The sequence below is a fragment of the Rhipicephalus microplus genome, chromosome 1, assembly GCF_043290135.1.
Source record: "Rhipicephalus microplus isolate Deutch F79 chromosome 1, USDA_Rmic, whole genome shotgun sequence".
NCBI lineage: Eukaryota > Metazoa > Arthropoda > Arachnida > Ixodida > Ixodidae > Rhipicephalus > Rhipicephalus microplus.
The window spans coordinates 104,487,886-104,505,999 of record NC_134700.1 but is presented as its reverse complement, the minus strand read 5'-3'; the positions used below and the strand labels follow the sequence as shown (position 1 = coordinate 104,505,999).

At 44.0% G+C, this 18,114-nt stretch overlaps 1 protein-coding gene across 9 annotated transcripts in view; it reads right to left on the bottom strand.

Annotated features, from left to right (window-relative positions):
* The window catches only part of LOC119172020 (cytochrome P450 2J1), a 273,137-nt gene that overhangs the window by 133,729 nt on the left and 121,294 nt on the right, over window positions 1–18,114 (bottom strand). For all 9 annotated transcript variants that reach the window (XM_075886667.1, XM_075886682.1, XM_075886659.1 and 6 more), the window contains 2 exons: window positions 16,174–16,241; window positions 15,421–15,586 (listed from right to left, as the gene is read on the bottom strand). In XM_075886667.1, the coding sequence (XP_075742782.1) occupies window positions 15,421–15,586; window positions 16,174–16,241 (234 nt within the window). The remainder of the gene's footprint in view (window positions 1–15,420; window positions 15,587–16,173; window positions 16,242–18,114) is intronic.

Here is an 18,114-nt window from a genome sequence, read left to right as displayed (position 1 = left end):
GTAACTGAGCAGGTGGTAGTAAAACCCATAGCATAACCCTCACAAAGTCAATGAAGGGGAAGAGAGAGAAGTACGTGATTAGCAATCCCAAGCATAACATGGTCACTCAAAGTGTATTATTCTAAGGTGGCTCGAAAGGGAAGTGACGGTGAAGATAGTGGAAAGAAAAGAAAGAGGGCAAGGTATAGCACAGCCATGTGTAGAATGGAACTGATATGATTTCGAAAGCTAAATGGAGGAATGAAGAGGAGAAGTGATGTAGAGGTGTGACGAATAGATATAATAAAGAAAGCCACCAGCTCCATCGTTTTTTAGTCTTCGCACCATTAGTGATTACCTGTCCCGATTTAATAGTATTTTCACACTCCCTATATGTTATCTGCCGGTGCTATGCGACTCTCGCATAGTTTTTCACTTAGAGGACTCAATACTTTGTATTTTCTGAAGATCTTTACTGGGCAATCTGAAAGTGACACCCATTCGCAAACGCTTGGAAGACAAATAGGAGTGGAACTCGGTGCTCATTGATTTAAATATAGCTTTGCGCTACACGTAACACTTTCAGATACGGTCTGATCCTCTAAACCAATATATATAACCGACATCACACCAACCATTAAGGGTTGGTAGCGCTTGCCAACAAAAACCTTGATTTCACTGTTTCTTGCAGTCATATAAGCGACGAAAATTTCACGAACTAATAGCTGGGATTCCCGAAAGACAGAGCACCAACAAGACAGCGTCAGCATACGTGTCATATGAATGCTGCAATACGTTAGTTGACTGGATTCGCGGCTCATGAGCGTATAAAATATTTTTGAATAAAAACTCCGACGGGTATTTTTCTCGTAGGTACATAAATAACGGGTAATAGAATGCACACAGAGTGATCATGTAATAGTAGTCAGGAAGCGCCACCAGTAGTGATTTATTTACCTTATCTTCAGTGACGGTGACGTTCGCGGGCACGAGCAGTGTAGCGTTTCAAACCAACTATGCTGGGCACTCAAGGCGGGAAAAAAATAAAGTGTGGGATTTGGCTAGTTGATATTCCACTAATAAACTGAAAAACTGGAAAAAAGAAGCCTTCATTTGTGATGCAGCTCTTACCCCGCCCCTCGTTATTTCCTTCCTCTACCTTTCCACATCACTCCTCCACACCCATACTTACCATTCATGCCATTTGCTATACTGTACTTTGCATGACTATGCCATGCCTCTTTTTTCCCTTTTGTTTCTAACTCCTCGCACACACTTCTTTTTTTATCTTGCTTGCCAACCATATTTTTACACTGCTAGACACAGTTTACCCCTTCAACGTTTGCTCCTTATCACTCTCACAAGACTGCACTCTCAAGTTTCTTTCGCATGCTGTCACTTTACTGTACTATACATTCAGCAATGCTATGTTTTACACTACCCTCCATGCGCTTTGGAACCGCTTCTCCGCATCTCCTTTTGCCGACACCTTGCTGAGTGGTAGTATATGCACCCTACGGTGTGTTTTACTCTCTCATACTTTTTCTCATCCTCACTCTCACGTCGCAATTCCCCATCCTTCTCACCACTAGCCAGATGTACTACTAAATGGCATGCTATGCTATACACCCCAACGCTCCTTTAGTTCCTCCTCATTCTTACTTCTTAATCTTGCGGCTTGCTGTACTGCAATAAGCATAACTATTCTATGTTCCTCCTTCCACTCCAACTTTTTATTTATCCTCAACTTCACACCACCTCGCAGCCATCGCTTCCTATTTCTTTTCTCTTTATATAACGTACTAAACATATTGTGCTACGGTTTATTTTTCTCGTCTCCTTCCTCTCCTCTTTACTTATTTATTTTACATACTGCCGCCCTGCAAAAGGGCTATTGGAAGAGTGGGTTTATACAGTGCGAAAAAAATCGCGAGAGAAAAGATACATAAAAAGTAGCAACAAAATAACAATGAAGCACATTTGAAACAAAGAAAATAAGGCTTTCTTACCCAATCATGTCTATAAAGAATTATAACATAAACATTCAAGGGGAGTGATCGAACGTCACCCAGTAAGAAACATTATAATTCTATTGTTCGGGGAAAGAAACTATACTTGAATGTATCTGTCCGTGTAAAAAAGGTCGCAAGATTTAGCTCGTGGAAGTTACGGGTAGAGGAAGGCTGGCTAAGCAAATGACAAAAGGCTGTGTTTTAAATGTGATATATATGGTTGATTATGGTACGCAAAAATGTTAATGATTCTACGTCACGACCTACCAAAAGAGGTTCCAGCTTTAGCTCCTCTGATGTTAATGACGGTGAGAAGTTACGGTAGTACCTGCCAAAAATGAAACGAGCAGCTTTCTTTTGAACTGCTTCTAGTTTGATTAAGTCGCATTGTCTGTAAGGTGACCACACCGGGGTGAAATATTTGATGAGAGGGCGAATAACAGATTTATAAATAAAAGTTCAATATCTTTTAGGGCTTTCCGCATTGCTCGACGAAGATAGCCTAGTTGCTTTCGGGCCTTGGAACATGTTAAGGCAATATGAGTAGATCATGAAAGATCATGAGTGAATGTGACACCAAGATATTTGTAGTGCATAACTCTTGCTAAGAGAGACTATCACATGACTCCTCTTAGCAGTCACTTACCTTTACTACTACCTTCATATGTTGTATACATCCAACACACGATTTTGCCATGTTCTACCTGTTCCGATTTCCCTGGTTCTCAACGTCGCATCCCTCCTCACCCTCATTTTCGTTTCCCACCGCTTGCTTTACTGTAATACATACAGCTGCACAATGCTTTAGCACTTCCTTCTTTCCCTCCTCCGTCCCATATATACCTGCTTTCATCAACCAACCAATCGCTTTATTTATACTCTGCACGGCTATGCTATGCCCTAAGCTGCTCCTCGTGGTTTACCTCTTCCTTCTCCTATCTTCCCTTTTTAAGCCATTGCTCTAATGTACTAAACATTCCTACAATATACTGTGCTCGCATTGCAATGATTTACCATCACGCTACATAATCAGCCTTGGCAGTATTGTTCTCCCATGAAAATACATCGCACTACTTAACAAAAAATTGAAAAGCCGTGCTATGCGAACCCTCGCCTCTCTGTGCAATCAATACACCGTGATTCCTAAGGGGGAACGTAGGTGCAATAGCCGAGATGCTTGCAACTTTTTGGAAGTGGCACCACTGGGTCATTTTTTCTACGCGTAGCATTTCACTTTGTGTAAATAATGGAAAGTGCGTCTTAAAACATCACGATTATCGGCCTGCAGGCCAGGGCTGCTGCAATTAGCTCGGGGTGACAAAAATGAAAGAGTAAAGTTACCATGTCCTTCCATTGAGTGAAAGGGCTTAGACGGTCAAGAACGGATCCTCAGTCCCTCACCTCCCCTTGCCTTAATTATACGGTGATTATTTTGCTTGAAATCAATAACTGTGTTTTAAGCTGAAACCACATGTTGAATGTAGGAATTAGCTACGTGAAAGCAAAACCACCAACTCGGAAGTTTAAAAAGCTAGAACACCGAGGCTGTCTCTCACACATTCCCACCAATAGCTGCGTTCGCATGCCCTCTCCTACACAGCTGCAGTTCCGGTCGTGGCCACTGGTTTCGTATGAAATGAAGGTGGCAATTTTGCGAATATTAGGAGCTTACAAAATTTTGGCAGAAAACTAAACTGAAGAATTCGTTTTTCTTGTGAACAAATGTACAAACTGAACAATAGCGTTGGTAGGGCCGGCTATCTGTAATTTGCAATAAGCGAAAGTAATTGTAAATAAAAGGAAGCGAAGGTGGTCGACACAACAACCTGCCCCCAGTGATGACAGAACGTACAGCTTTCGCATTCACGTTATATTACAGTGCTCTGAGCATATCTTCGTGGCAGGCTTTCTATTACAATGAGAATGCATTTTTATGTTGATAATTAAAATATGTTAGTCAGCCGATTAAAATCATCAAGACAATCTTCATTTTTTACTTTAGAAAGCACGACACCTTAAGAATAAATTTGAAATAAAATGCGGCACTGTATCTCTCGATAGGACATTGTACGCTTGTTGAAGGACAACTTCATACAGTAGTGAATACTCCACGTCATGAAACATTGACCAAAACTGAGGCTTGAAAGAGAGCAGACAGCTGCGGCATGTCGTGGACACATCTGATCATCAGTTCAGGTCCTTGACATAAGCCCACACCAGTGCATGACATCTCATATTGCAGAAGCATTTTCTAATCTAGTCGAAACGAACGAACATGTTCATAATATTGTTGCAAGAAATATATGAGAACATCCGGTTTTTAGGAAAAATCCCTTGTCGTATTCAGTGACAATGTACTATGTACAGTGTAGATGCAGGCTATTTGTAAGCAGCTAAAAATCTGGCTGCTTTCGCAGTGCCGTTAAGAAAAGCTCGTGCAAAGTTTCAATCTGGCGAGGCTGGGAGCTCATTGGTCGAGACAGCTTCCTGGGTAGTGGTACGCCATCTGGAAACGAAAGTAAAGAATAAAGCAAATCGGCATGAAAAGCGGGCGAGCAGCCGACAGCTTCTCGGAAGAATTATGGAATGAACGGCGTGGGTTGACCAAATGTCACACATGTGCTATATAAACATAAATTATTTTCATACTGACCATGACTGTGGTGGGTCAGCCATTTGCAAAAAAAATTCAGGAGTGACGAAATATTCACGTGACATGATCAGGCCTTCTGTCATGCAAAACAGTGGACAAAATATCTTTTTAGACGCATTGATGCAGTGATCGAAACGAAAACTTAACTCACTAGCTTGTATGATACAGAAAGATCTAGTGGGTGCGATTTTGTTGCTAAGTCGAAGAAGTTGTGAGGAGTAAATCGGGCTTCGAAACTTTACCATGACGCCAAGAAGAGCTGTAGACAAGTTGTGAACAATGAGGATGGGAACTAGCTTCAAAATACGTATGATAGTGGCAATAAGTGAAGCGTATAGCATTATTATGGAAAGAGTCAGTTTTGTGACTTCAAGTATTTTGCGTTGGTTCCATGTGACAGGATTATATTTGAGTATTGGGAGAACTGGGCTTTTATAATTGATAACACTTAAGCTAAATGAAGCCGAATCTAGCGTGCGTTGCAAGTAGCCTAACCTCTGAGCGCACGGTGGCACGTTAGTTCCAAGTGATCTTACGAAGACAGACCTCATATAATACAATATTTATTAGTAATATGGCAGATTTTCAAGATGGGAATGAAACAATGACTATGTATCGTGAAGAGAAGAAGTTCTTGGTAAATGGCACATAACCATTATATCGCAAGTTCATTCCCATCAGTCAGGTATCACACCGGGATCGGATTGCTCGGGTCACGCTTAGATCATGTTTCCGCCCACCCAAACAGCTCCTGGTTGTAGCTTGGACGAACGAAAACTTGAGGTGCAGCGATAAGCCGTCATTCATATTACGAACGCTCGCAGTGAACGTTCCCTTCATTCTGGTTCTCCCCACACTTGATTACTTGCTTTTGAAAAGCTCAATGAATGCAAGACGAACAACATTGGGTGCCGTTTACTCGTAAAATATTAATCATGAGTTATAACAGCCACATGCCTGCTACAATATGGCCACGTGCTTAATCTACCCGCGAGAAAGGATGACGAAGACGCATTAGTGCTCGCGCCAGTGCCTTTGTTTTGGCTGTGCTGCTCCGACTTCTGTTCCGACCGGGGTTTGCAGGCACTGGGGGTCCGGGATGAAGTTGTCGAGGCAGGAGGAAGAGAGACTTGAAGACGGTTTATTTACATGAAATACATGGTGATCTCTCTACATGACGAGCTCTTTTTTACATGGCGAGCTCTCAAATCTGGCGTTCCTCTACATGGCGCTGCAAGCTCGTCATGTACGAGAGTTCACCTTGTAAATATTGCAAATAAACCCTCTTCAAGTCTCTCTTCCTCCTGCCTCGACAACTTCATCCCGGACCTCCGGTGGCTGCAAACCCCGGTCGCAACACTCCTCTAAAACCTTGGACCCTGTAAAACCACTTTAAAACGTCGCCTGTGCTTAAAACGTGACAATGTCGTGTATATATTCCTTACTTGTCTAGCTCCGTGAACATTTCTGCCTTATATATCAGTCGTAAAAAGGCGGTAAGGCAGTGCAATAACTCCTTCAAGCCTGCAGCATTCTCGCGTACCATCGGCGAATTAAGGCGTCTAGATACTCAAAGCCTCCCTGTTTATTGATGCACTGTGACGTCTTTAGATGTGCTATACTCGGCGACAGCTTTTTGTGGCAGCAAAGTCAAGGCTACAAAGCCCTAGTACCACTTTTTGCGGCGCTTCTGCATGTAGTCCACGAACGCTAACTTTTGTAGTCTGCGCACCATAATAGGAAATATAAACAGAAAATAAGTAAATATTATGCTCAAGATTGGTCGCAATATTATTAGAATGGGTCGCCCGTGTAGGTTTTTTGTTCTTTGCTGTTCATAGTTTCCTGGTTTTCTTGTGCCATTACACCTTTTCCTTGCCCCGGTAAACAGCTATGGCGTCGCTCAGTTGCAGCAAGTTCACATCGAAGCTTGTAAGCGAGCATGAGTGCGTGTTCATTCGGTGATCTGTATTCGTCGAGCATGGAGAAACAAAAACAGTGGTGCGTCGTGAAATATTCTGTTGTCCGCATATGCAATCGCCGAGAATTGGTGTGCGAGTGATGTCATCAGCAAAAGTGGGACTCTAATCGCAAGAGCCACCTCAAAAGTGACGCCAGCGACCTGCTAGACTTCAGCAACACCAGCGCTGTTTGGAAGAAAATGTGCGATAGGAAACTGTACGTAAAATGGATAACCCTTTGTCTAAATTGCGTCGCATACGTGGTCGGTGTTTTGTCTGCCTAATATCGTTCATACGATAACGCTGAAGACTGCGTACCGTAACATCGCTCCCGTCGGCGTCTACGGAGGGAGTCGTTCCTTGCTCTTTGCCTGGGTAACAGACGTGTTCATGTATATTACCTTGTTTACTGTGCGAAAACAGCGTTTTTGTACGAGTAAATATTGCGTTTTACCCACTTGGTTTAACGAACATCACACGCCCGCTCATGACTGATCGGTGCAATAATTTATGTTCTCCATAAAATTGGTCAAAAGCCTCGTCATCAGTCGCATAACATACTCACTTCCGTATAAAATTATGAAGAGGAAAAACAAAGAAAAAGCAAACCAAATAATTAGAATGGCCTACAAGACAGCCCGGAAATTACCACGGAATACTTCAAACGACAAGCTACTGGCGCTTGGTCTTCATAACACAATTGAAGAATGATCCGAGGCCCAGTTACTAGCGCAAGAAAATCGCCTTCTCCAGACCTCAACTGGCAGATCCGTCCTAACAAAACTAGGGTGTGATATATTATTACAAACACACCAAGAAACTAAAGAAGTACTAAGCAAACTTAGAGAATAGTACACCATATTGCCAATACCAAGCAACATGGATCCTACTCTGCATGCTGGAAGAAGAAAGGCAAGGGTTCACTACATTGACAAAATTACAAGATTTTTTTATCACGGCCAGATTCACTGACGCCGCGCCTTATCAGACCAATGAAACGAGATATGTGTGTGTAGTCACCGACCATAGAGGGAAAATTACAGCCTGCGCTTCAATAGATCAAGCGTCGACAACACTAGCAGAAGAAGTTGCCATAGCACTCGCAATAAAAGAGGGATTGACGCGAAACCCTCCATTACCAATAATAACAGATTCGCAAAAAGCTTGCAGAAACTACCTCAAGGGCAAACTTGGAGCACAGGCTCTCCGTATATTGGTTGGGACCACATGGGACCCCACAGTAAAATACGTACAGCTTGTGACTTGGGCACCGGGGCACGAGGGCATGACAGGGAACCTGCGCGCGGACGAGGCGGCTCGAGGCTTCACAAATCACCGAGCCACTCAAGACAATGCAAGTGATGACCCTACACCCCTAGACTCTTGTTTCGCAACGATTTTGAAGTACTGCAGGGAAAATGGGCAGCTGTATCCCCGTCCTCATAGCAAGCTCAGCACTGCGGAGGCAACAGCGCTAAGAAAAATACAGACTAACACTTACATAAATCTGCACACTCTTCACCTGATCTACCCCACGGCGTACAGAGATATTTGCCCGTGGTGTGGAGCCACCCCAACACTCTTTCACATCACGTGGGAGTGTGCAGAGCACGAGGAAGAACACGACACCACTGGCACGTGGGAGGAAAGGGAGGCGCTGCTGCCTAGCCCAGCCCTAGTGGATCAGCTGCGACTTATCCACAGAGCGTAACGGATGGCTCGCGCCAGCGGAGCCCTGGAATAGGGGCACCACCCTGCCGGACAGATTTCGCTCTTCACCCTGTGAATTCCTCGGGGCACTGGAGTTCAAGCCTGCCTGGATTATGTACATATTAAAGTTTTGTACTACTACTACTACTACTACTACATTGTTGCCTTCGCGTCAACTAAAAAAATATAACGTGAGCGTCTCCTGGAAGTTCTTGCATCTCAAAAAGAAGGAAAACAATGATGCCCACCAAGTATGCACTGAAAGTCAGGAAATGGTTTTTGGCTTTGCGTTGTTCCAATCACCCAGTGCGTGCTTGCCCATACCTTTTTTTTTCTTAAATAAACCTCAACGCTTCAAATAAGCAGCAAGATTACTGTTCCAGAAGACAAAAAAATTCATGTTCTTTCCCTTAAAATGAACATTTTATTTATTTCCTCTCATATATATGTAATATTTATTGCATGGTGGTTGTGCAAAAAGGTACATGTGCATGCGCTTGAGAAATCAAAACCGAAATCGCACGAAAACTGACTACTTGGCGTATAATATAGTAACATCTGTGCAAAAGCTCCGCCCACGTAGCTTTGGCTGTGCTGCCACGGAAAGTTGTCGCCGAGAATAGTAATAATAAGAACATTAAACAGCTATTATTCAAACTTTATGTCTCTCCCCCAACAACTTTAAGAAGCGGGCATTATTTCGCTTCCAGAAAGGCAGCCTTAGCTTCACGAATGGCGGTGATTTGCCTGACCAGCATCCGAATAGTATATAACTAGGAGCGGCGGAATAGAGAAAAAATTGTTAGGGTTCTTCACCCCTAAAATTATAGTATAACTACGACGAACGCCTTGTGGCGCACCCAGGAAATTTCGACCACATGGGGTTCCTATTTGTACGCCAAAGTTTAAGTACAATGAAGATGGCCTCTTGCACTCTAGCATCCATCGAAAATGCCTCCATGGCAGCCGCAATTCGATACTACAACCTTCTGGTAAGGAGCCGCACAGCATAACTTGCAGAACGCTACGACTGCTAGCTGCTACTATGGTACTGTGTGCTGCTATTGCTTACTGCTATTATAGTACTATGGGCAGCTTTTGTGTACTGCTACTGCTGCTCTGTACTTGAGTATGTGAAGAACAGGGGGATAACGCGGCCACTAATAACGCGGCTTTTAAAAGATTGTAATTGCATTTGAGACGGCCTATTAAGAGAATCAATCGCAATGTAGTGTGGTGATTCAGGGAAGCTTGTTTAGAGGAACTGTTCAACGATTTCAATTGTTTAGAAGAAATTTTTGACAAATTAGAGTACGCACTACTCTATTGAAGGATAGTTTTAGGCTGTCACAGTTTGTGTTTAGAGAAAGTAATTAACAATTTATAGTACTGAGCATTTAACTATGGGAGAGCTTAAAGCCGTCCCGTGGGCCTCACACTTGAGGAGGCCTTACTCCGGTTCCTGGCAGTAACCATTTGATACAATGTGAGAGTATCAACCTTTTTAAAAACGCCTCCCAGGGTGCCGCCATAGTCCTCTTTAGGCTGTGCAAATTAGCGGCTCCCCTCAAAAATACATTGACAAGACTGCGCCCTTAGCGTTCGTACTCCCGCGCGCAGCACATCATGGCGGTGTTTTTTTTTTTTGCCTGTGTGAAAAGGTGAATAGACCCCTCAAAAAATTCAGTCGGGCAATATCGCTCTTCCGCCATATCTTGTTCAGTTGTGCGAGCAGGCGGGCAGTGTGTTCCAGCTACGCCGATGAGCGTTTCCTGCAGCACACACAGACACCGCTAGCGTTCCTGCAGGACGTGTACCACGTTTGCATGGTACTCCAATGAGTGTCCCTTGGGTGAACAAGGCATGGCGGAGGAAACTTGCTTTCGGTTTCGTTCGATCGGATATGCTCAACTCTGAAAAGGGTCTATTCAGTTGTCCCAGTTTCACCACAGAGTATTTAGAAAAAGTTGTTCACGATTTGACACACGAAGTACTCTACTATGGGAGAGCATAAAGCTGTCCCGCTGCGATTTTTCAGGGAGCGTTTCAATTTTGTTCCTTTAACACGCCCACGGCTACGAAACCTGAGAATAATGTGCGGTAGCGCTAACTGTGAAAAAATATAGCTACTTCAAGCCATCTTGACCATCTTCTGTGCAAGCTCTGGTTACATTTCTGAGACAAGCAGCCTCCTGCCGACATGTTAATTTTAAGCTGCAGAATGAAATTTGTTGCGAAACGAAAACAAAACATCAACTGATCTTTTAAGCAAGCGATTACACAGTAAAGATGATGGTAAAAGCTGGGTCTGGTCAATGTCCTAGGAATATGTGCCCAAGAAGAGGCAGAATCAGCCGAAAACAAATTGTAGAGCCCAGGTATCGAAATGCTCACAGTGCCTTTCGAATTACTACAATTTTGACACGCAAAGACACTATGCAGTTTCACTCGACATGGTAGCCCATCCTTCGTAAGCTACTGTTGAGGTGTCGCACTGTGATGCAAACAGTTACGGGGCTCACTATTTTCTTCTTTTCTTTTTTATAATCACATAAGTTGGAGTGCGAAGGAGTGATTCACCTGCAATACATCGACGGACCTATGGAGTGTGTGGTGAGCGGCTGGTTGGTAACACATTAAAGGGCCCAATCAATATACTCCGACACAACGTTGGCGCGCGCGCGCGCTGCGAGCAGTGACGCTACGCTAGCAAAACGCGAGCACTTATATTCGCGGAGAGATCGGGCTGTAGGTGACCGCATTGTCTCCGCACAGGTGTGGATAGGCGATCGGCCGCACGCGTACAAATACACGCAGCGGCACTTCGTTGCGCGTGGTCTGAGCCGATTGTCAGTAGATAAAGTCCGTTGAGTACGGCTTAGTGTTCATATTTACGCTCTTATCCACTGAATCGCTGCATTACGCTAAAGCAACATTAACATTACCCGCGAGTATAGCGCATTCTCTCTTTTATAGGCCTGCTCGGCCTTGGTGACTCTCTTCACGCTTTCGCACTAAATCCAGCCATTGCTGCGTTGTTTATAGTACGTGGTTAACTGGTGTTCCGCCTGCTACACATTGCTGTAGTATGACTGACCTGCTTACTTGCATCTTTGTAATCTGCATACTACAAAAGAGAAAAGAAGAATGATCGTACAAAGCCCACATATCTGTGCAATTAGTTCAGTGCCACCGTTCGGACCTTATACGCATACAACTTTTTTTTTTAGATGCGGAGCATCTTATACTCGCGCCTTGTAGTGCGCCGTCCGCACCGCTTCTCGAACATTCGACAGCTGACGCGCGCGCATGCGCCGTCGCGACGTCGCCCACTCTTCCACCATCTGTGCATCCCTTCCTCCTCTACACACCGCGCGCGCTTCACTCCTCCACCATCTGTGCACCCTTCCTCCTCTACACACCGCGTTCGACATCTACAATTCTCCTGATTCTCCAGTGGACGCGCATGTGGCGTCGCGCTTCGAGAACATTCAACAGCTGACAGTGCATGCGCCGTCGTGCTGTATATATACTCAAGGTCGGCGCTCGCTCGCTCAGTTGCCGCTCGTCGGTTGGTTTGTACGGCGCGTCGACGTCCAAGGTCGCGGTGAAATGAATTCCAACGAATCCACAAACACAACGATCGACGTCCCTTCGACCAGCGCCGCCCTTTCGCATACGTGTGTACGTGTTCACTCATTTAACACCCCCTCCAACAACCACGTTAACCAATTTAGCCATCGACCCAAGTAAGTCGCAATTTAACACCCCATTTCACAACCACGTTAACCAATTTAGCCATCGACCCAAGTAAGTCGCACTTTAACACCCCGTTAACCAATTATATGGTCCGCATCCTCCTCAGTGTTCCCCCGAGGGAAGCTGCGGGCAATTTTTTTGCTCACTCTGTTCACTTTGAAATGTGGGACAGTCAACGAAGTCATCACAAAGTCATTTCCTGTCACCATGGACAAAAAAAACTATGCAACACTTGGGCAACGTAAGATTCAGTACGTATCCTTTCTTTTTTTTGGGGGGGGGGGGTGGGGGGGGTCATACAAACACGCCTCAAAATGCACAACAATCCACCAAAAGTAAGGCTCGAGGACGAACATGAACCTTTCTGCACTAACCTCTCTCAATTTGGGCAGGCGACAGTCCCATTGAACTAAACGCAATATCGGGCCGACATAAAGTGCTCTACAAGTGGCACGACAGAACATAAATGTTCGACATCAACAGAAAATAAAAGTTTCGAACTCTGTGCGCACTTTTCCGAAAGCGATGGCGTCTGTCAAATTCCTTGTTAGAAATGCATCACAGAACTCAGAGTCCTTCAAAAGGTTGAGCAAAATTAGTTAACCTACTGTATTGAATCACCCTGTTCACTAACAATACATCTGAATGGCACGTCCTGCTTGTGTGTTCTAACAGCAAAAAACACATCCTGATATCTCTTCTTTCATATTCTAGACACATTAGCACATATATATATATATATATATATATATATATATATATATAGTTTGTCATTACAAAGGAACAGCATTTACTACCCGTCTGACGCAGTCTGTTATGAAGCTCACGGACGCCGACCATAAAAGGACTATAGCATACCATCCGCAAACAAACGGAATAACCGAAAGACTGAACAGAACTCTCGCTGACATTATTTTGATGTAAGTGGACGTTGAGCACCAGACATGCTAATCATGAACATGCTGATCATGAACTCTCAACATGCTACTCATGAGATGTGTGTCATGTGAGAGCATGACTACATGCCACAGTCAAGGTGCCAATACATATCGAAGTGACGTGGTGAGCGTGCTCACTGGTGTTCATTTCGTGGCGTCCAGCCGGCGTTGCCACACCAGGCGCCGGTCTTGCGATATACTCGCATGCGCGCACCGCGCTGCATTGCTTTGACGCATGCGCGTTTCAGCGCGTTTGGCGTCTCTTCGAAACAAAAAGAGGAAGATTTGATTTGTGGGGTTTAACGTCCCAAAACCACCATATGATTATGAGAGACGCCGTAGTGGAGGACTCCGGAAATTTAGACCACCTGGGGTTCTTTAACGTGCACTCAAATCTGAGTACACGGGCCTACAACATTTCCGCCTCCATCGGAAATGCAGCCGCCACAGCCGGGATTTGATCCCGCGACCTGCGGGTCAACAGCCGAGTACCTTAGCCACTAGACCACCGTGGCACAAAAAGAGGGAGACGTGTGTTGTCTGGGTAACGCATCGGCACGAAATGCAGAATTTCACATTTCGCGCCGGTTGCCGTCGCGCCAGTCGCACCTGGTGTCTGACTATAGAGTGCTCGTGTTTTGCTAACGTACCCTCGCTGTGCCCAGCGTGTGCGCGCGTCAACGCTTCATTGTAGTGTATTGGGTCTTTCATGATGCGCTCGCGGCCGTTTTGCAAACTCCACATATACCAAATTAGTTTTTGCGTGACGTCAATGGATGACAAAAGTATATGGCTGGCACAAACATGATAATGCTGACTAGCATGTCATTTTAAAAAATGACAACATACCGCACTCATAGCGGGCTCGCGGCCGTATTGCTAGGTCCACATAAACTAAATACGATGTCACGTGACGCGAATAGATTAGAAATGTAAACAACATATCCAAACATGATAATCATGACATGTAAATTATGTATGGCATCATTGACATCACCCTCGTAACATTTTGCTGATTTTAGATTGACATATCAACCTTCCTCATTCGTGCTTCGCATATCGATTCCCATTGTGCGTGAGATCTGCCATTTTTTCTATGATTCAGGAAACGATGCGTCGCACTCGAACGTTCGGTGTGATTTCTGAAAAAAAAAAAAAGCACGCTTCCTTTGTAACGGCACTTTTGACGACTGCCGCTGATGTCATTGGCTGATTCTTGTGGCTTCCGGAGGTCTGTAATTCATTATTGTTTGACATCTGTCGTTGGTAGGTGGTCTGCTACCTGCACTCAACCCTCGATGCGTAGGTACTTGAGCAACTGTCGAAGTTCTTCCGAGTTCGGCGGGTTGTTCGCATTGGACGCTTCAAGTCGCCGTCGTCGGTGATATTCCACCATTATGTCCTGTGGAATCACTTTCATTAGCACCTCGCACAACACCGCAGAATAGCAGGATTCTGAGACACCGAGGCCTCTGAGCACTCCTATGTCGATTTGAACGAAATCGTAAAAGCTTCTCAGAGCACTAGCATTCACCGACGAAGTCACGGGACGTAGAGTACGAAGATTTTTGTGGTGCCTCTGCTCAATCATGCGCACGTCTCCGAACCGCCCCTTACGTATAGAAGCGGCATTCTCATTACTGTGGTCGATTGTGAGTATACTTACAATAGCCTTTGCCACAGGGCTGTCGAGAAGAGATCGGAGGCAGTGAAACCGATCGGCGTTGTCGAGGCGGGGGTTCTCGTGTACGGAGTATCGAAGCAGGTCCCGAAATGGTATCCATTTCGTGTGGTACCCGTCAAATCTCATTAGGTCTAGCTCAGAAAGCCTTGCTCCTGTGTCGCCGGAAATATCTGACTGGGGCTGCTTGACCCAGCAGAGAAGAGTCGGTTGGCAACTCACCGTTGCACCTAGCTAGCCCTCATGTTCGGAAACTCGTGTTATATAACATAAAATAGGAAACTGGAATGAGATCACACACTAGTTTGCTCTGTGAGCAGTCTGTGTGTGTGTGTGTGTGTGCGTGTGCGTGTGCGTGTGTGTGTGTGTGTGTGTGTGTGTGTGTGTGTTGAAACTTACACTGTGTTTCTCTCTGTGTTATGTTTGTTTAGCTATAAAATTTTAGCAATAAGATTCACACTAGTCCTCCTTTCGCAGATGTATTTCTCACTGATCTCTGCTGTTTGCATGTTGTATTGTGCAATTTCAGAAACAAAATGTGATGTAACTTTATGACATTGTTTTTTCTCAGCTTGTAAAATGATAATCTGTTCTATCGCCATAATCACAAAAGATACAATGCAGCTTTCTTTCAAGCCACTCTACGCGCCTTTTACTTTTGTATTGGCATTTTTCCTTGTGCATTTTGAAGAGAAAAATACAGACTTCATTTCACGCAAAAACACACCTGCTGACTTTCGGCGAGCAGCAACCTCTGGCTCTGCAGATTTCACTGTGGGCTCAGGCGTGCCTTCGTATAAGCCTTGAAATCCCAGGAAGGGCACTAGTAGCCGCGCCAGAAGTCCTTCAAGCTTCAATTTGGTCTTTGATGGTGGATAACTGTCACTAACGTTCTGCAAAAAATTGTGTAAAATAAAAAGCCATTAGTATTAATTACAAAGTTTTTTTGAAATAATAATATTGTACTATTTACAATGAAAGTTAGATTTCCAACTAACAAATATTACGTCGTTTATGGTACCTACGTAAGGACTTCTTTAGGAACCATCTTCTCTTTCTCGTTTAACAGTCATGAGCCTTATAGTTAGACTATTGAAGAGCTACCTAATAGCGCACATACGTTGCAGGTTCACTTTAAGAAATTTCGAGGCCATGTAACAAAACAAAATGTTATTGTTTTCTCGTGGTCACACCATCTTCCACTCTAACGGCTCATCCACTTTTTTTTTCGCACCACACATTGCATTTTGGGGTCAAAATCATAGCCCAAAAGTTATCCTAATCTCGTTCTCTATACGTTTCAGTGAGTTTTTGCATTTACTTACGTTGCATATTGTAGCCATCTCGTTCAATATGACTTCCAGCATACCATAGTAGCTTAATAGCACAAACGTACAGCTAAGAGAAAATTAAACGATTCAAAATATGTACCCATACATTATTCAATGCATTCTTTCTAACGAAGAGGTCATAGGCTTACGTAAAGAATCAGAAGCATATGGCGTATTCCTTCGGGAACTTCAAGACGAGTCTCCTCGTTGATGAGATCTGTAGAGAAAGTCAAGTGAGCATTTATTTGAATCAGTATGAAAAAAAACAGCCACGCTGACACATGAGGCTGATGCTCTCGCAATTGCATATAAAGTTAAACCACATAGTTAAAAAAATGTTTCTCTCAAGCATTGAGGAAAAAAAACCCTCATGTTGAAACGTTGGCATCACCAAACAACCCCTGTTTTACGGACTTTTCATTGCGAGCTATCATCTTCCCATTCCTGCCATTTTCTTTGAATTAGTAAGAACAACAGACGCATACGACGATCTCAGTGCAGTTAATGAGTCACCTTTCATACGCATAATGTGTTTTTTTCTACTCCTTTGTAAGGAACGGGACCTACCAAAGCAAAAGACAAAAGTGTATCACCGCGCATGGAGCCCGGTCATACTTCCCTTCGATTACGATGCGTCGCTCAACGCGCGCTTAACTGACTATCCCATACAGCTCCAGTCGACAATGTAGCGTTCCCTCGTTTTGGATTTGTTTTTAAGGTACTTTCGGTTACTTTCCATAGCGCCAACAAATCAACAGTTTCAGCGTAATATCTAGCTGAGAACTATGCGACAGTGCATATTACCTGTCACGGGCACTCGTCAAATACCGTGTTGAGAAGGCTGTACGCTTCTTTGTAATGCCGTGATTACGTGTGCATCTAAACGTTACTCGATGTTACCAAGGTGGAGTTTTATACTTTGAAGTGGTGTGAACAACTGAAGGAACTCCCACAGACGACAATCGATTGAAATGCTCACCAGTGGCAGGCATGTGCCCTTTAGCATTCCACGGCAACATGGCTAGCCATGTAAGTGAGACGGTATTCTTTTGGTTCGCCTTAGTGCGAGTTTAGTGGGATCAGATTCACAACTACAGGCCTCGCACAAACACAATCAGTTAGGTACAGTCCGCGAGAGTGTTTTCTGCTCGAAGAGATTAGCAATTCATAACTGAAGCTAGTAACATCCGTTTACCATCACTTTATTAAACATGACTAAAAATAATAACCTACTTCAACATGTACAGGGGGCTGAAAACTTACAAGGAAACTCAGTTTTTTTCCCATGTGTGTGAATATGCCTGTATTTAAAAGTTCACTGCACTGAGAATTATTTAAAGCGATGTCGGGATTTCATATGCGATGACTCGCCCTGATTTTGAGAAATTGTAGAAGTAATTGGACTGACACTTTTTAATTACAAGCAAGAATATGAGTGTCCAGCACAACACTACGCGGCACGGTACTTAAGTAAAGTCTGCTTGCTGACCTCACATGTAGGAATAAATTCATGCTGAATGTGAAGGGCAGCTCAAAACCACGGCCTTGTAGGAAGAGTGGTAACCGCCTTACTCTCAGTATTTCAGGTTAAAGATCTCAACTAATTACGCTTTGTTGTGAACAGTCTTGTTTGAATGTTTTTGAATGTACCCTAATTATCAGGCATGCCTGGTATAACGTCGTAGAAACGATGCCAAGCAGCAGCACAGTTAGAAGTATGCGACCATATGTTTGCGTTTTCATTCGCAAGGTACATATATGTATGTGCGTTCAGTTGTGTAAATGCAGCTCTCCTCCTTTCACTGCTTCATCTCTTATGACGTAAAAGTTCGCGATTATAGTATTAGCATCGATTGTAGCTGGAAGAATGTGCCCAATATTTTTGTCACTGCAACATGAATATTTGCAAATCTAAAATCTGAAACGTTGGTGTACTTCATTCACATCCGTGAAGTAAGAATCCACTGACTCGCTGCGCGGTTTGAATAAACCGCTTTAATGCGCCACGCTAATGGGATGCCCTACATAAACAGGGTTATTCGGAATACACACCAATGTTACACAAACGCGTCTTAGTAGCTAATTATCAA